Below are 20,007 nucleotides of genomic sequence, written 5' to 3' on the forward strand. Positions count from 1 at the left end.
TAGTGTCATCTGCATTATCAACTGGACAGATGTTAAACTAGAGGGTCAGGGGCAAGTGGTGCAGTTGGTTAGCACTGTTGCCTCGCAGCAAGAAGGTCGACGGTTCACGTGCTGGTGGGGGCACCGGAATCTTTCTGCGTGGAGTTTGCATGTTCTCCCAGCGTGGGTTCTCTGGCTTCCTCCCACAATGTCCAAAAACATGATCCTAAATTGTCCGTAGGTCTTAATGTGAGTGTGCTTGGTTGTCTGTCTCTAAGTGTAGCCCTGCGATAGACTGGCGACCTGTCCAGGGTGTCCCCTGCCTTCACCCTAAGTCGGCTGGGACAGGCTCCAGCCCCCCCGCGACCCTAGTGAAGATTAAGCGGTGTATAGATGGATGGATGGTCAGGGGCAACTACATTGGTCCCTTCTGTGTGTCTGTGAACAGTCTCTAGACATCTAACAAGTTGATATTTTACAGGTGAACTAGGAATGGTCTCTCCTCTGAACGCTTCGACTCTGGGGTCAATGGTGCAAAGAGGTTAAAGGTCATATTTTTCAAAAATGCTGGCATCCCTCTACTGAGGGCCCTCTAGTTTTTTTTTTATTTGATTTTGATTGGGAAGTTTGGTAAAAATGCAAGGTTTTCAACTGGAGAAGAGCAACAATTTTAGGAAGGCACAATAAAAGTTCACAGTTTACAGACTTGTCATATTTTGTACATAGAAAATGAACTGTTTCATTTAGGAGAGGGTTGATTCACTGAGGTTTGCCAACATTATAAAATCGTACTTAAACAATAAAAATTATTCAGTTGACTCAGCTTTTCTTTCTTTTATTTTTTTCAGTAAAAAAGGATTTTACTAATCCGTTTTTCAGGTCGCTGCCCTTTTCTCTCTCTCTCTCTTTTTTTGTGCTTTTTTCCTCACTCTCTCTCTCACTAGGTGTTGGCCTTCAGTGGAACAGAAACCACACGCCTTCCCGGATGAGACAACACTAATGAGTCTTCTGGCTGAGGGTTACCAGAAGGCCAACTAAGGTTTTACTTTGGGAAAAAAAAAAAAAAAAAAGCCCATCCTCTTTTGCACCACAGCTGCACAGATCGCCTATTGTCCACATCACTGCCTCTTCCTCGGCTCCTCCCTTTTCTTCTTTTTTTTTTTTAACTCCCTGCTTCACACCTGCCTGTGAACTCTCCTCTGTAGTTGACGGGGCGCGGTCCCGAGGGTGGAGTCCACCGCGGCGGCTGCTCTGGGAACATTCAACCCATCTGCATACTTGGCACAGCCGCTGCGTTCGTTTGCTGCACTTCTCCTCCGGGCTTTGAACTTTCTGGAGTGCTCCGACTTTGGAAAGTAAAAAAAAAAAAAAAAGATCCACACCGTTCAGCTAACGAGGGGGCACCGACTCGCTGAAGATGATGGCTCCGGAGCCGCTGCGATCGGCGATGACCATCGGGGTCTCGGAGGACACGTCGCTCGCGCTGCCCTCCGACAACAAGCTGCGCACGGGACAGCAGCGCGTGCTGGATCAGGTCCACACGATAAAGAGGAGCAAGTCCAAACAGGGGAAGAACGGCAACCTGTCTCCGTCTCCTACAAGTATGGAAACTCCTCATATTACCGACTAAAGCTATCATTTCCTTCCGCGTTGCCAGCTTTGTTGTCCGCCAGATAACTTTAAATATCTATTTTTACGCTTTACAGGTAATATTGTTGCTTATTTCCTCGGGTTTTCCTGACAAAAAAATGCGTCACACATAATTCCCAGCAGTGACGGTTGCATCCTCCAACCGGCCTGTTTTCCTGCTATTGCATTTTTTTGGCAAGCGACCCAAAGGAAACCACACCGTTTTCATTCCCATGCCTTGAAAGTCGGTTTAAACACTTGTGCCTTTTCAAGTCCAAGCCAGTTTTTGTATCAGTTGGGCGGAAAATGCTGACTGACATAGACGTGTAGTTGTTTTCCCTCCTGTAAGGTGACGCAGTAGTGCAGGTAGTAGTGTTGGTAGTGAGGCTCTGCAGTTATTCGAAATATTGTGGAATTTGCAATGTGTCTAAATGGCATTAAGACAAAATATGTCACCAAAAAAATGTATGAATGAAGCATTGTGGTGCTACAGGGTTTATATCATTATTATATACACTCCAGATATAAGAAACTGCAGCAAGTGGAAAAGAAATGAAAAAGTTCTCACTGAAATCAAACCTCGCATTCAAAACAATCAGTACTGAAGGTGTGTTAAGTAATGATTGGTAAGACCAAAACACGATTTGTCCATAATCCATACCTCTCGTGTGCAATATCATCCTTGGGTTTTGTTTGTCAGCTTTGAAAAACCGCCCTGTCAGTATAGTGGCCTACTTTTTATGAGCTGCTGCTCACAGAGTTAGGAATGCAGCACAGAGGCTCACTGAAAACCACACGCAGGTATTCCAAATTACATTTTAGTCTTTCAAAACAACCCCAGCGTTTGGCACTGCTGCAATAAGGCATTATAAAGATCCACCAAGCTTGAGAAACGAAACATCTTTTATTAACTTGTGAAACATCTACAGGACCCTCCTGTTGAGTCAATGTGTGATGATTAAGGGATCAGTAGTGATTATTAGTCATCGTATCGGAAGGCAGTTTCGTTGTTGGTAAAATTCTCGGTAAAATGAAAACAGTGGTGGCGAAGCGTGGCACAGATGATACAGGCTCCTCTAGTCTACGTTAGATGGTTTAAAGGATAGTACAGGTCGAGAAATGTAGGCAAAATGAAACCCAAAATGGAAGAGCTGCTTGTGTAACATTCAAAAGTTGTTCTTCCTTACATTGAAACCCAGCTTTGTATTCAATCTTTTCCTGCAGCACTTTTTAAAAAACTTGGACGACTGTCAATGCCGAAAACGAAAACAGCCAAATTCATTATCATCTCTGATCCTTGAGTCTGTTCCAAAATTCTGTCTTTGCTTTTTTAAAGGACTTTTCTCATCAGGTTTTTATTTTCCATTCCGTCTTTTGTTCTATAATCAGTATTTAAGACAAACTGAAAGCTTTTTTAAAAAAAAACAACTCTCAAATTGAGCTTGAACACTTGGCCGCTGACGGTCAACAAATGCTGAGAAAAACAACCACAGGGTTAGAGTGGCTCACATCTTCGAGGTTATTGGCTGCTCTTAGCCTTCATATTGGTGCAAAACATGGAAGGTCAAACATGATATTAATTAGTGTGTCTAAAGGAAACTGCTGTAGCAATCATGATAGTAACGTTGGACATATGCCAATGTGGATTTTCCCGTAAATGACTGCGACCTGTTCCGTCCTGCCAGGTTAAATGGGGTCAGTCAGCAGCTTATCTTAAGTGTAACCATTCCATGAAAATAGTTTGAGTTTTATGTGCTGAGGTTTCGAGTTATTGGCTTTTTAACATTTCTGGAGGTGACTGGATGTTTGTTTGTGATGCTCAGAGAGTTCAAGTGGAGGAAAAACATGTTTATGCCAAAAAGAGAGATGGATCGCATGTGTGCAAGTCTTTCAAATAACTCTGTCACAAGGGTTGTCTTCTCCAACGCAGCGCTCATCCATATCAATCGGTAATGCTTTTAAAAATGCTTATAGGAAGAAAGTGCTATGATTTGACCACCAGCGAGCAGTAAAGCTGACACTACTTTTTTACCAGTTATTTCTGTAGAAACTGCCTACAGCTAGGTTTGTGACTTATCCTGAGTAACTGGTGCTTTATCTCTGAAAAGACATGCGGCTGTTGACTTTTAACCTCCATTGCTGAAGTTTCAGAGGGAGATTTGGAAAAAAACCTCAGCGCACACAAAATTGAAACAAGCTGCTTGGCTAGATCGCGCTAGGAGTAGCATGTGAGAGGCAAAAAGGTGTTTGTCGTGATTATAGTGAGCCTTTAAGGCCTTTTTATTTGGTTAGACGGTTCTTTAGTCACATATCGAGATCTCTTCTTTTCATGCACGGAACTCATATATTGGCATTATCGGTATATCAGCCATACATTTACATGCAGAAACAACTATCTGTGACTGACATGTCGGCCGTTCTGTCTACCGAAAGGTTTGGCAGCCATGCATTCATCGCTTTAATACCCGTCATGTATATGTCAAGTGCAAAGCCTCTAAACAAAGTAGAGTGAAATGAATGAAAGTTTCAAGTATTTTAAAGAATGCGTTCTACCGTTTTGCAAGTCTTTGGGAAACATAATCAGCTGCACCCTTGTGGACATGAATTTCATGTGAATAATAAAATACCACTGATAATAATGAATATTTAGAAAACCACACGTTTCACATGCAAATCTTCAGTGGGATGGAAGCCTGTAGGCAACACAGTGACTTTAAACAACCCTTCAGCACTCGTGCTGTTGTACCAGTGTGTGTGTAAAGCTCAGTGGAGGTGTGTCAGATGTGTTTTGAGTTTCTTTGTTGTTGTTTGTCATACAGCTCCTGGCAACATCCTGTGGCTAAACATGGAGTTGTTCCATATAACTGTCTATTTTGCATTCTTCTTTTCTCTGTGTCTCTGTTGTTTGTTTCATTTTTTTCCCTCAATTGTCCTTCAACAGGCCTGAGTCCACAGACTTTGACAACATACACCGAGTTTGGAACATTCAGGTTTTTACCTTCCAAAATGAATGGCACCACCAGCCGCTCCAACTCCACCACGTCAGCCGGCTTCAACAAATCGGTAATTGATTCTCTTAGAAATAACATGTATATAAAAAAGTTGTTTTACTGCAGTTGAAGTATTTACACTTTGGATGCACCGCTTGTTTCAGTTCAGTTTCCTCACAATAATCGATCCCGAATATAAATCAATATGTTTGCATGCATTGTTTGTCGTCCTTATAAATGTTACCAGTGAGTTGTTACCTTCTGACTGAAGCAGGCTTGTTGATTCCTTTGGTTTCCAGTTAAACTAAACATCTGCAGGCTCCATCTTCATACTGAATGTACAGTTATGGGAGCGGTATCTTTTACTGCTTGGCAAATAAGTGTACTTTCCAAAATGTCAAACTTTTCCTTAAAGAAAATCTATAACACTGGAGCATGAATTGTAAAGTCGTAGACATGTGCATTTGTGTGTGTGTGTGTGACTGTTATGGTCTTGCACTCCCTAATTTTGAAGTTGCATAATGGCTCCCACATGCAAAAATTCCAAAGCAGATCTTGTTGAGAAAATTTGGCCTTGGGTCTAAGTTTATAAGAATGGGAGGGCCTTCTCAGTCACGGCTGATTTATGAGTGTTTTAGGAAATGTTAAAGATGCTGCTTGAACACATGGCGTGGCCACATGGCATTAGGGGTTAGAAAATCCACTTTTCATGTCTGTGACCAGATTGGTTGATCCCCCCCCTAACCCTCCCCCAGCACTGCATCTTCTGTTGATTTTAATAACATTTAAAGCAGAGGTAGGCAGTATTTCTTTTGGCATCAGTGGGCAAAACCTGTATTCTGGTGGTCTGAGAGGAAACTAGACCTCTGTAGCTCCTCCTTGCTCGATTTTGAGGCCTTTCAGTGAGAGCAAGATATGGTGGTGTAAGGAGATAGGCAGAGGACTTTCACTTACAAGACTGAGGATCAAATTCCAGGTGAAGCCATGCATAATTGTAGGCTTTTAGCTTGAAGCTTGTGCTTATGTGGCAGGAGGGGTTTGGAAGAGAGAGGGGATACCTGAAGGAGGAGGAGTACTGCATGTCTTCAAATTCTTGTGTTCTTTCTTTTTTTCTTCGACTGCAGCTTCAGGAGAGTGGGCCTGCATGCCACATCATAATGTTTTTGAAAGTCAATAAGATTCAGGGTGTGATAGACTTATTTTCAATACTAGACTATCCCAAACTTCCTAAAGGAGCAATGCTGACTTCATCAGTGTGGTTTTGTGGGTGTTGACATGTTTGTGAATAAGTATTTGCACTAAGATGTCCTGATGTGACCTACTGACAGTGAGCTGAGGCATGTCTAGGGAGTGTGGCGATGTTCTCTTCCTGATGAAACCTCATTACCATCAGGTCATGAAATACATCTCTGTCAGATTGTGTGTTTTTTTAAAACTTATCTCAGGAAATTGTTATTTACAATGTAAAGTGCTTGAAGAAAGGTCTAAGAAACCAAAATAATCCTTAATTGCAAGTTAAGTGAGTCTGAAATTCTTGATTTTTAATGTACTGTGATTGAAAGTTATTTTCCAATCAGAAATCTTCATCAGATTGATTCAAAAATCCAGTATTACCATTACAACATAACACAACAGCTTTGGCGTCTCTCTTTGCTTGCTTATGTGGCCTTATGAGTTTTTTAAAAGTTCTTCTTATAGGCCTAGTAGTACAATTTATCTGACCAATACCACAGCAGAGCCACAACACTCTAATTGCAAACTAAATGCTACAAAACACAAATCAAATGCATTGTCCATGTGGCTCATTTTTACTGCATAATCAACAATTGTTCATCATTTATAATTTATACTTCATTGATGATCGTATTGCTTTTCACAGTACACAAGTATATTCTGTTCTCATATATGTGTGACTTAAAAAGCAGAAATTACCACGGCTGAAACCTTTGATTGTGTTCCTCAAACATCAACATTGTGCTGTTTTGTCTGTGTGGCCTGCATTAGCTCTGCTGAACTGGCATTATTCTGTCTTGTCCAGCCTGTGATATAAAGAAAGGTCTGGTGGCTCAGTCAAGCTTTACCCAAATACAGGGAACATGCAGCACTGTGATACTGAACACATTGTGAGCTCTTATCAAATATGCTGTTGACAGATCCCTCCTCTATCATTCTTTTACTGCTAAGTAGCATGGCTGACATCTGGACCATAACCATATCCGGTTTGAAACAGCAATGTATCCGCACACACATTGAGGATTGTGTGTGTGTGTGTGTTTTTCTTGTATCTGTGCCACCTGCTTGTCCATTAACCAGCAATTCTTCATGATAAATTCTCCAAATCAAAATGTCAACATGTCTGTTGCCGGCGTTAGTGTAAGCTGTGAAACAGATTGTGAAGACAGGTTTAGCAGGTGCTCTGTCTGACACACAAAGCTCTCCTGTAAGAAACTGCTCAACTGCACCAGCAGTCTTCTGACACAAACAGCTTAGGGTTAGTCTCCAGTGACAGATACTATGTTACAATGGTTTGTGTGATTGTTCGATGTAACCTGCTTCCTCAACCTAAACTGCAAAAAGGAAGGAAAAGAAAAGGTATGCAGCCTTTGTGTCGGGTCAAATTCCTCTGCGTTGGGTTACAGGGGATGCCTTTGAAAGCTGTTCTTGTGGAAAGTGGGTTACCTACTTTCTTGTTTTTCGCAGCCTGATTTGTTTCTACAGCGAAGCCTTGAGGTTATACAGTAATTTATTAGGTAACAGTTTTCCTGATAGGTCAACTAAGCCACAGCTGGACTTCTTGCAATGTGTTACTTGCGTATTTCTCAGTCTAATCCAATGAAAATGCTGTCTGTAATTTTAAACTATATCATCCTCTGGAGAACCGTGCATGGAAATGTTTAATATACAGTAAGCAAACCTCCTAAACTTAGCATTCTTTTTTAAAAATGTTTTTATAGATGAATGTTCAGAAGAGTCGTACTCTATCCACTAAAACCATGGGAGGAAGATATTTCAGCACCTCGGGCACATGGGAAAATCAAATCAACTCTTCCAACTGGCCCCAGGGTCCCAACGGGTTGAAACCGAGTCGCAGTGACCCTGCCTTGGCTCCAGCTTTTACTGCTGCCCCTGCGCCTGTCATGGTGATCAGTTTGTGTTTTACACTTTCTGCACATTTTGCATTGCACACGTGTAAGCCTAAAAGCTCTATTCCACAGCACTAAAACAGCATTGTAAACTGCTATTTTTCAGAGAGCCAAAGGACAGACGGCCCAGAGCCAGACCACCCTTCTGACCCGAACAAATAGACAAAGCACGTCTTCAATGGCCAATGGCATTAAGATGACCAGCAGCCAGACACGCATGCAGCGGCCACCCTCGACCAATTCTCATAACGAGGGCAGAATGAGTATGATCAAAACATCCAACATTGAGCAGAAATCTGCGTGAGTTCACCTTCCTCCCTGGCTTTTAATTCTCACTTATTGTCTTTTAAATCCACCTGAAATGAAACCCTGAACTCAAAACAGCCTAATTTTTCTAATTTCCTCCCCTCTCTCTCATCCTTGTGCCTGTTTCTGCAGGGTGAACACCGCAACTAACATGTCAGACATGACCCTAAAGGAGGCCGTAGAGTTCCTGTCTCACCCTGAGGAGAATTACCAACAGTGTGGAGCCACCTTCATCCAACACACCACCTTCAACGAGGAGCGCACCAAACCGGAGGTCTGAGCCCTTACTCAGAATTATACTGGACATGTTTCTCATTAACTTGTACAGACACACCCTCCAAGCACACTCAGTAGTGTTAGTTAGTTTTGCATTATATTTGTGTGAGGATTATCTTGTGCAATGATGATATAAGTCGAGGAGCGATCTGCAAAGACTTTTGTATATCCTGCCTTGAGGGAATGGGAGGAGAAGCAATTTATCTTCACGCTTGGCCACTTGTAACTTAAAGTTTTGTCAGTGCGTTGCCACACCTTCAAATATCACATTTTTTCACACCCCTTTCCTCTACAATTCTGCATTTCAGGTTTTACAGCTAGGGGGTATTCCTCTTCTGGTGACCCTACTGCGAAGCCCTAACCCAGGAGTCAACCAGGCAGCTGCTGGGGCTCTGAGGAACCTGGTGTTCAAGGACCAGAATAACAAGCTTGAGGTTCAGCACTGTGGTGGTATAGCTAAGGCCTTGCAGCTGCTGAAGGAGACAGATTCGACTGAGACACAGAAACAAATCACTGGTAGGAGCAGTTTAAGTGGCCTCGTTGCTTTTAATTCAGACTTAACACATCAAACATACACTGAAAATTTAAACCTAAATGAAATGAATCATTCTGTTTTCTTTTACTTCCTTTTTATTGTTTGTAAATATAAATAATAATGTAAAGCATAAAGACCACGTCACCAAAGGCAGTACTTAGCTTTTATTCGCATACATGAAAATGTAAGAATTTCACCTCCTCATCTTAGCACATATAACTGTTCATAAGTTAATTAAATTTCAAGTCCCATATAGCTACCTGAGGACAAAAATGAAATTAAGTAAATTCAATAGAAAGCAAAAGAAAATGATAAAGGTTGTCAGTGTGTTAAATTAAGACCATTTCAAATTCAACTGTGTTTTTAAAACAGAGAATTGGTCTTGAAGAAATATTTAGTTTTCTCGTGTGTATTATGCATGCATTTCATGCATTTAATCTCTAGAGACAGAGAAAATAATTGAAGGATAAATAACTTTACAAAAGCCCATTAGGATTTTCCAATGCTTGTACACTTATTCTTTGCGTGTCATACGTAGGCCTGCTGTGGAACCTTTCCTCCACCGATGAGCTGAAGGAAGAACTTATTGCTACGGCACTGCCTGCCCTGACAGAGAATGTGGTGAAGCCTTTCACTTGTTGGTCAGACAGCAGCGCCAACAACCACGTCGATCCTAGTGTCTTCTACTGCGCCACAGGATGCCTGAGGTGAGATTGTCAAAGGTGCGATGGCTCCGGCTGTCACCATCTTGGCAGTGCGGGAGTCCACCTAACTCCTGGCAAATTCCAAAAATGGGCAAAAGGGTAGAGCTGAGGCAGGCTTGTTTTCACCTTGCTAACATGTCCATATGATGTTTTTATACACTAAAAGACGTATGAGAGAAATAAGCAGCCAGCGACTTGGTTGAGCATTTCTGCCTTGAAACTGCAGTGTACCGATGATAGCTTTTAAAGCACATGTTCAGACTTCCCGCGTTTCATACCTAACAAACCTAAGAAACCAGTACTGTGGACTTGCAGGATGGGACTTTCTGTATCCTTATTGTCTTTTAAAATAAGTGTCCCATTTAAACATGTACAACTGAATCCCTCCAATAATGCAGCTCTCCATTTTGTAGTGTCAGAGTAGTTTTACAACCTTCATACTGAGTTGTAGGTGAGCTGGTGTGTTCACAGATCTGCACTTTGTAGAAGAGGCAGTAATGTGAAGTTGCATCTTAGCCACATTAAGGAAGAAATTGGTTATAACATCTAATTATGTAATTCTGATGGCAAGAGATGTTTAGGGTTCAGTCAAAGACCAGAGAGGGGCTTAAAACAGTTAATAATGATGATCTAATGATGTGCGTAGAAACCTGAGCTCCGGCTCCGAGAGTGAGAGGAAGGCAATGAGAGAGTGTCCCGGTCTCATCGACTCCCTCATGAGTTACATCCAGTCCTGTGTGGCAGAGGAAAACCCTGATGACAAGGTAACCCCCTGAATGAACTTCTCACTTCTCATGTTATCATCTGCAGAACCTTTTCCCATCCATTACTAGTGTTTGTAAATGGACACCCTAAAGGTCCCATTTTTTTCCCCCTTTTCAACAAAGTCTCACATATCCTCAGAATGTGATTTGATTCACGTCACCGTGACAGCTTTATTGGGAATTCCCTGTAAGGCAGTATATGTGAGCACACAGCAGGAGAGAAGTAAACAGATGTAAACACTGGCTGAGCTTAGGTTGCACTGAAACGTAACAGGCAACATAAAAACACACTAACCCGCACCCTGTCCTTGTGTTTTGGTATCAAATCAACCTTGAAGTTTCCACCCTCTCTGATTGTCCCTCAGCTTTACAGTTTCCATAATCAATCAATCAAAGCTAATGAAAACTTTTGTTTCATTACCTGCACAGCATGCTTACAAGAGGGATTTGCCTTTTGTTGCGATGACATTGCCATTAAAAATAAAAGTAATCCACTGGATCCTCAGTTCCTCAGATGCTGGGAGTGCATCAAGACTCTTGTGTTTGCTCTTACAGCCAACAGCAGAAGATTTGGTGAGCTTTGCTGGTGGCTGAAACACCTAAGCATGAGCAGAAGCGGCTCTAGAAAGTGGAGAAGGCAGCATTTGGAATAGTTCGGCTGGCAGGCAGCAAACCGGCAGGAAAGCTTGAGGTAGATGGCGATTGGTAACTTACTTGGAATATAGCAGCTCAGTAAAACTCTTACTGGCTTGTAAATTTAGTTCAAACATCTTCAGATCTTAAGGTTTTACTTTACACCTCCAAGTTTATAACGACCACAAAACACAATAAAACTGGATTTTCACCTCTAAACCTTTTGGTCTCTGAACTTTATTATGCATCAGAGGTAATTAGTAGACTAACTGTTACTCTAGTGCTTCCCTTAATAGGCCACAGATTTTACTGTTCTCTCTTTTATTTCGTTATAAACTACCTGTTGAGTTTTTTAGCTGTCTGTTGGAAAAAAGCAAACAAAAGAGCTTCACAGAGGGATTGCTGTTGATTGATTGACTTTATAACGACATTGCAGAAATACTTCAAGTTAAAACATCCTTATTGTAATAGCCGTATCAGCGGCTCTGTTTATTTTTCTGTGTATCAGACTGTAGGTTGTTTGTCTGACTCGTTTTTGTTTTTTCCAAACTTTCCCTCCAACACTGAGTTGTAGGTACGCGAGCAGGTGAAAACTGCTACGGTTGGATTCCCATGTGGTTACGCAGTTTACTCATAGTTCCTGTAGAACATGTCTCACGTGTTTCTCACAGAATGTGTTCAGTCGCGATGCTAAATATATCCTGAAGTGCATCTACACACACACACACACACACAGTACAAATACCGATATAGACTTACCCACTTGAATTTATCTGTACACACTGGCACGTTTCACATTCATAGACACACATGTGGAGGCAGATTAACACAGCGGGCATGGTCGACAAGTCTATACTGTATTTAGCTTGTGGTCATATGTGTACCTGCTTATTTGTGGAAGTCTTGGGTGTGGATGTCTTTAATTATATGGCTGTGTTAGTACGGAGTTTACACAGAGTTCATTTTAAAAACTAGCAGAGTGTAACTGGTGTTTTGTGTCGTCGAAGAGGAACAGAGGTCCCTGTGAGCTCCAAATTTCAACCAATTAACCAGAAATTATATTTAACATTATGAAATATTAGCAGTCACTGAGTCGTGCATGGTATACCATTTTATTTTTTAAATTGGAAAACTTCCTTCAAAGAAACATCTGTGGATTTACCACTTTTTTTTTTTGTTCAACATACTGACAAACGTGCTTAAATATGCCACCTAAAACTGCCTCAAGTTGATTAGAAAGTAAACCTGTTAGGCAATGGAGTGATGTTCGACTCTCAGAATGGACAAAAACATGACAATAAGAGCTTTTAATGTATTATTGGTAAACTTTTTCTCCCTTGTCCTCTAGTCTGTGGAGAACTGCACCTGCATCCTCCATAACCTGACCTACCAACTGGAGCGTGAATGCCCTGAAAGTTTCAGCGACTTATGCCCTCAGAAAGGGGCCCAACTTGAGAATAAGAAAAGTCCCACAATCGGATGCTTCAGCCCTAAAAGCAGCAAGGCTCAAAAGGAGGTGGGCATTAACACCTTCAGCAACACCTTCACCCTCGTTTTTTTTCCCCCCTCATTTTTCGACTAAAACATGACTGGCCTCTAACCTGAGCTTGCACTATCTTCTCTTCTTAGTTTTCTTATGATGTTGCTCGAGGAATGCCACAGGACAGCACGCCATCAGGTGTCAAGTGGCTGTGCCATCCTAAAGCTATGGAGGCCTACCTGTCTCTGCTGGGCTCGTCCCAGAAAGACGCCACCTTAGAGGCCTCCTGTGGCGCTCTGCAGAACCTGACTGCTAGCAGGGGCCTGGTGAGTACAAAGAGGATCGTTATTTGGCTTATCCTTTAATGCTGTGTGAATGCACATCAGGATTATCGCAGAATGACTTAAGAAAGAGGTAAAACAAAGGCAGACGTGGTAGAATGAATAACGCAACAGTGCAGGTCACACCAAGATTTTCATTCGTCAGAAAGGGTGCAGTTTTGCCTTCAGGTTTATAGATGTAAAATTCATTTCTTTCGAATGTCAAATAATTACACAGTTAAAAGATTACAAACATGGATTTGATATTTCACTGTTTACTTGGCATAAATGTTAACTATGTAAGTAAAGTAGGACGTGCTGCTGATATGTTACCTTCCCTTTGTGTTTCGTTTCAGGGTTCCAGTATTGTGAGCCAGATTCTAGTTAATAAGTTCAGGGCTCTGTATTACATTACCCCTCTGTTAAAGTCGCCTAACCACACCCTCCAGAAGACTGCTATGTCCCTGCTGGGCAACATGTCTCGGTCAGGCGGTTTGCAGAACAACATGGGTAAGAAGCAGCATGATACTGATAACAGATGAGTCACTGGAAAAGATTGTTTGTGTGGCTTGCAGGTGCTTTAATTTAGCCTAACTGAAATGGCTTTACTGTCTTCCTTGTAGCAAAGTATGTTTTGCCTGAGCTCTCCGGCCTGCTCACAGCTGGCCCCCGGGAAATGGGAAACTCAGACGAAAGCATATCAGCAGCTTGCAGCACAGTGCAAAGACTGATCTCGTCAGACAATGAGCTCAGCAAGAAGGTCATCACTAAACAACTGGTCGATTCACTGGCTGACCTCAGTGAGAATGAGTGAGTCCTTATTTATTCATCTCTGTGTGGGAGATTGAGCTTTCATAGCAGTTACAAGCACAAATGTACTTCCTTGACTAAACACCTCTTCTTTTCTGTCTTAGGTCTCTTCCCAAAGCCAGTAAAGCAGCCTCGCTGCTGCTGTACAGCTTGTGGAATGAGAAGAATCTACAGGGTCTTGTGAAAAAGGTAAATTAAAAAGGAAAAAAATGCTAAAAGTTCAGCTCATGGTGTGTTTCGTTCTCTCAGGAATCTATTGTACTCATGTGTCAAGTCAACTCATGCTCACACTGCCTTGCACGAGCAGCGGGAGGGCCCTGCTGCAATGAGTGGGTGTTTGTTATTACTCACACACTTTCCCTTCCCTTCTGCCACACCCAAGACATCAGTGAATACAGAAACAATTACACTGGAATCCTGGCAAACGGGTTTTTAGTGCTCAGTGTCTATTATGGGAGGAGCAATGCAAAGAAAATGTAGGAAAGATGTAAAAGGGGTCGAAACAGTAAGGGTCAGAAGTGGAGAATAGAAGGAATATGACTTCTTTTTTGAGATATCTTAATGAGTACAAGGAACTCTGTTTACAGTATCGTACAAACAGTAGAAAAACTTTTATAGTGCAAGTCATAAATTCTGAAAAAATTGGCAGACAATTAAAGTTGTTTGAAAGGTTACAGCACTAGTGTACAATTTTCACACTGCTATTACTTGCCAGAGGCTCCTCTAAGTTGCTGACACAGTACATTGCTTCTCACAGGTATTGGAAGGGTGTGTTTCGAACATGTGCTCTTGCATCTTGACTGATTTCTGTTGAACGTTTTTATCCACAGCTGGGGATCAACAAATCCCTCTTTGTCAATGACGTCACCACAGCAGTACACCAGGCGGCGCAGGTTATCGAGTGAATGTGATCGACAAGTGAAGCGGCAGCATACAGCCAGAAAGGTACGATCTGCTCCTCAATGCCTGTAGCTGCATTTATCAGGGTTTCTGCAGCTCCCGAGTAAAAATCCAATAATCTGAATTTATGGCCTTTGAGTTGCCTTCGGACATTTATGAGACTTTGTAATAACTGAATGAATTATGAAGCTTATGTTATTTTTATGAAGTTGCGTTATCTTAAGTCTCGATTTTTAATGTGTTTTGGGTCAAAAAGTTGAACTGATCAAGCAAGAACTAAACAAAACCAACATGGAACCAATATCTAACTAATGCAAATGGTGCAGCCTGGTCAGAAGTTATCAGAGCACATCCAGCTGGTGTGTGGAGATGTGGCGTCTCCTCATCAAAACAGCTACATCTAGAAGTAATAAGCTAAAATTGTGTCTTTTAATGATACTTTCATTAGACACGGGAAAGTGCAAACTCAACATGATGCGGCTCAAGAACAGTGTTCGATTGAAACCCTTTAGAAAATACCAATTTTAAACCTCCTGCACCCTTTGCAAGAAAGTACGAAACTTTGGCACTGGAGTTGCACGGGAAGCCAGAAATACATAAATGCGCACCACCAGCAAATGCCTGCCATCACCCATTCGTGTTCTGTATTCACCACCACTCTGCACCAACAATGTTAACCCCTGCAGCTCTGGTAAACAACCTACAGATGGCGTTTGGATCTACGCCAACATTAAAAGTGGAGGGGCTCTAGATTTTGCACATAGTAGTCCTGGAGAAATAACCTTCTTTGCAATTGGAGTCTTAGCTTGTTGGATACTCCAGTAAACAGTGAGGCTGATTTTCACAGGTTTGTCAGTGTGGATGTAACAAGGTCTCACGCTGCATTCATCATGGTCTTATACGTCTTATATTTCACTTGTTTAAACCTGCAGAAACCCTGATTTATTGAGATTTAAAGTCCAAAATAAGCCTAGTATTAAAAGGATTAAAGCTTTTTTCTCTGTGCCTTCTCTGTTCTGTCTGTTTATGTCTATGTGGATGTGTCTGTGCTTGCAGGTGAACACCAGCATGTTCAGACACTGCTTTGGCCACGCCCTTTCAACGAAGGCAGGAAAATTACCCTCTTCATTAACAACACTGTTGAGAGAGTGCATCAATTATGAGTCAAGCATACATTGTACATACTTTAGAGAAAACACAGCTTTTAGTTTCGTGCATAATCCTGCGGTGCATGTATTTAATCTGGATATGTTTCTGTCTGTGTATATAGATGGGTGACTGTTTTAGTTAGGTTAAGTGTGTATGTATGTGTGTGCGTGTGTGTGTGTGTGTGTGTCTGCTGAAACCCAGTTCTGATGGCCTGCGAGCCACAGTACACCGGACGATGTGGACAGACAAGTGTTACCGGCGTTGGAATGTTACTTGCAGTGATTGTTCAGATGTATGAATGCCATCACTGTCCCATTTGTCCGTGTCCAACAGCTAAAAGATCAAATCTATTGCGGTCTTGAAAACTGTGCAGCCAAAAATGAAAGAGAATTCTATGAAATGCTAAAAAGGGTTTACAAAAAAAAAAGAAAAGAAAAGAAAAAAAGACTGTGTGAATTTGTGATGTTATTGCTGATGAAAAATGGCTGATCTAAACAATGTGTTCTTTTTCTTTGTTTTAAAGACAAATAATATAAAAATCCCCTTTGTTTAGTTTTTTTTTGGTCTCATCTAGTTTGCTTTGTTGAAGTTAACAGATTTTTTTAAACATTATATACATGTTTTATATAAAGGCCTGAGAAAACTCTCAGCTCAGCAAAAAAAAATAAATAAAAAAAGCTTTGATTTGCAAGGCTCGTGTACAAGTGCTACATTTCTAATGTTTAATGCAATTTTATTTTATAAAAAAAATAAAGCAGCAAGAGTGCCTGAAAAGTTCAACATTTGGAAAATTGCTCACTTGCTTTCTTCGTGTCTGTAAGTTGAATATTAAACAGCCAGTTAGACTAGCAAGACTGGAAACATTCAGAAACAGCGCAACTCTTTTCAAAGATGTTTTCAAGATAACAACATCTGCCTCCCTGCACCTCTAAAGCTTATTGAATAACACATTGTGTCTTGATCATTTAAACAGAAGCATTAAACCAGTACTCTGTGGTTTCACTGGGTTTATATGACATGTGAAACCACAATTTATCCTTCTTACACTTTTTTTTTTTGGTGAAAAAATGACATATAACATGAAAATATGTTTCCTTTGTATTAATTCTTGTGTCATGTTTCCAGTCGTTGTGCTTAAATAACAAACTGCTGGCAGTAGCTTCACATTAAGTGATAAAGTAAAGAGTGGTGTCCAACGTCTCTTGTAGCTCTTGGCAAGTTAGCGAATAAGCATATTCCTTATATTCAATATTGAACTCTTCTTTTTAACCAGCACCTTGTTTTGTCAAAAACTGGCCTAATTGTATAAATTGTGTGTTATGTTTTGTTGTTTGTTTTCCATTATTGTTTTTATTCTTGCATAAAGTTGGAGACGAGGAACGACCTGAATGTAATACATGATGTGTGGGCGCACATGATCACACTGATCACATTCCCTGTGATTAACTATGTGTAGACATTTGGAGCAACAGTGAATATTCAGTCAGCTCAATCGACTCTCTGTGCTCTCTGTTAGTGTTAAAGGAGAATGACAGTATATATCAGCCTGGCATGTTCCCCTGATTCAGAGGAACACCTTTTGGTTGACCCAATTACCTTAAATCCCTGCAGGTTTCTAAGTAAAGCTAATTTTTTTTTTACATGAATCATTTTATTAATTTGTTCAAAGCACAGAATTAATTTGTTTATAGCACAGAATTTGTCACCTGGAACAACCATTTTGCTAATGCATCTCTACAACGGAGGTAAAGAGTGCAACATTAGCATGACACTTAAAACCACAAAAGCCACATTAAATGGGAAATATGTCGGCATGAAGTATGGAAGCATTCTTTGATCTATTTCAGCTGAATGCTATGGAGATAATGAAGGGGCTGTGCCCGCCAACTTAAGTCTAATGAATTATGACCTTTGTGTGGCGCCTCAGGCAGAGGAGCTGCACATTGAAATATAGAACGTGTAACAGAAGTTGTTTAAAACACACAAAACCAATCAACAGTCTTTCTTTTAGAAAACAGGTTTTTAGGTCTTCCTTGAATCACAAATCACTAAAACATCACTGCCATGAGACAAGGTGTTTGGCAACTGCTGGGATTTCCCACGGCCCCATGATACAATTCAGTGGACTGTTTTTATGCTTGAGACATAGTTGTGCAGATGTTCAATCGCCGCGGGGAGGATTGATCATGTCCGTATTGCTTGGAAGGCATTTTTGGAGAAATATGCGTGTGGTTTATAATTAAGAGCATTCACTGTCACTCAGTCTGTACGTAAAATAAAAAACAAATATGCAGACAACGTTGTAAGAGGTTTTCTTTTCTTCTGCAACTGATTTTGAAGTCTTTCACTGTGCTGACAAAAGGTTTGATGTTTTTCACAATACGAGCCATTTCAGAACATCCAGAGATCTGTGTTGATTATTTCTTGTCGCCGGGCTTTCATTCCACCAGAGTTCTCCTCTGGTGTGTACGTGCCGTTCTCTGACTCAGCGAGCAACTATGAAAAGTGATGGGAAGACTTCAAGTTTCATTTTCTAAACTGGGTGTGAGGGTTTGAAAGAAATCTGATTAGATTTTTTAAGTGTTTTTTTTGGCACAAAGTGTGATTTTCATAAGCACGCTTGAATGAATAACTGAAACGAGGACCTTCACAATATACTCAAAATGATTTTTTTAATAACTACTGGTTCTGCTTGATGTAGATTTTGGATCGTTTCTTTTCTCTACACCGCTTCCTTTCTAATGACTTTCTGCTAAAGTTTACTGGTTGACTGGATCAGCAATTTTCTATTTTTATTTTTATATTCCTTTTTTAAAAATTCACTGCTCCTTCATAAGATGATGTGGTGGTGCATTGGTTAGATGGTTTGCTGGTTGCCTGGGGGCTTTTTGTGTGGAGTTTGCATGTTCTCCTGTGTCTATGTAAGTTTTCTCCAGATACTCCAGCTTCCTCTCAAAGCCCAAAGAGGTTAATTGGTGATTCTAAAATGGCCACAGGTGTGAGCACGCATGGTTGTTCTTTGTGTTAGTGGATGAGCAATGTACCCCGTTTCTCACCGTCAGCTGAGATACAGGGCCTGTAAGACATGCTCACCCCCTTGAAAGTTTTCCCCTTGTATCGCTTTCCAACACTGACTCATGGTCAATTTGATTCGATTTTAATGCTAAAGTGAGAACAAACGTCTATCAAGGAAAGTCAATTAATTAAAAATGTAAAACAAACTATTGAACAATAGTCACACCCTGTCAAATGAATCATCTCGTTCAACACAGGTGCAACCAGTTGTTGCTTGAAGTCACACAATTAGTGAAATGGAGATCATGTGAGTGCTGTGAAGTGGTTGTAGTATAAAGACACTTGAATCTGGAAGTAGTCAGTACTCGTGACCACAACTGCACCATGAATGCAAGAAAACACTCCAAGCAACTCTGTGAGAAGGCTATTCAGCAGCATAAATGAGGGGATGGGTGCAAAAAAAAAATCTAAGTCACTGAATTTCCTTCAGTACAGTTAAAGCCCTCATTAAAAAATGGAAGTGATACAGCACATGCATGAATCTGCTCAAAGAAGGCTGTTCTTAAAAACTGAGTGTCTGTGCAATAAAAAGACTGTTGAGGGAGGCCACCAATACAGCTATGACTCCTCCAAAGGAGTTAAAGTATTAACAGCTGAGGGGTGCATTCATCAGCTTTTGTCCTGCTTCTTCACCAGTCAAAGCCTGAGAGGAGAGTCTCAACGAGAGCGCCACTGTGGGAAAAAAGGCACATAATAAATCTTGGCTAGAATTTACCAGAAGGCAGGTGGGAGACTCTAAAGTCAAATGGAAGAAGGTGTGATGACACCAAATTTTGGTCAGACTAGACACTTTGTTTGGTGGACACATTACCCCAAACACACCACCCCCACTGTAAAGCATGGTGGTGGCAGCATCAGATGTGGAGACGTTTCCCTGGAGGGCTAGTAAAGACAGAAGGTAAAAGCAGAGTGTACTGACGGACAACCTGATGGCAGACTGCCAGAAAACTGTGACCTGGGAAAAGATTTATTTTCCAAGCATGACAATGTCCTAAAGCGTACAGCCGAAGCTACACAAAGATGTTCTAAAGACAGCAACGAAATGTTCAGGAGTGGCCGAGTGAGAGCCCAGACCTCAGGCCATGTCTACACATAGCCAGGTGTTTACGAAAACTGATCTACGTTTTCAAAAATAACATTGTTCACGCCAAAAAATCTTTGCTGACACGAACCCCCATAAACACGTTGTTAAGAGCTGCTACGAGTATGCCAAACCTACAGGGGGTGGTGTAACAAGAAGCATAAAGCCATGCTAACCAATTAGAATCCTGGAAAACATACAACAACGAATGGCACAAATTACTTCCTGTTACT

At 41.2% G+C, this 20,007-nt stretch overlaps 1 protein-coding gene across 1 annotated transcript; it reads left to right on the forward strand.

Moving 5' to 3' along the window:
- The first annotated feature begins 427 nt into the window (after nucleotides 1–427).
- pkp1a (plakophilin 1a) lies at nucleotides 428–17,913 on the forward strand. Its single transcript, XM_008286140.1, has 15 exons — nucleotides 428–1,580; nucleotides 4,550–4,671; nucleotides 7,553–7,738; nucleotides 7,848–8,041; nucleotides 8,180–8,321; nucleotides 8,632–8,839; nucleotides 9,397–9,565; nucleotides 10,209–10,326; nucleotides 12,308–12,475; nucleotides 12,589–12,765; nucleotides 13,116–13,269; nucleotides 13,383–13,569; nucleotides 13,674–13,758; nucleotides 14,400–14,514; nucleotides 15,526–17,913. The coding sequence occupies exons 1-14, from the start codon at nucleotides 1,397–1,399 to the stop codon at nucleotides 14,472–14,474; spliced, it is 2,169 nt and encodes a 722-aa protein (XP_008284362.1). The 5' UTR covers nucleotides 428–1,396; the 3' UTR covers nucleotides 14,475–14,514; nucleotides 15,526–17,913.
- The last annotated feature ends 2,094 nt before the right edge of the window (nucleotides 17,914–20,007 follow it).

This window comes from Stegastes partitus, unplaced genomic scaffold, assembly GCF_000690725.1.
Source record: "Stegastes partitus isolate 25-593 unplaced genomic scaffold, Stegastes_partitus-1.0.2 Scaffold435, whole genome shotgun sequence".
Taxonomy (NCBI): domain Eukaryota; kingdom Metazoa; phylum Chordata; class Actinopteri; family Pomacentridae; genus Stegastes; species Stegastes partitus.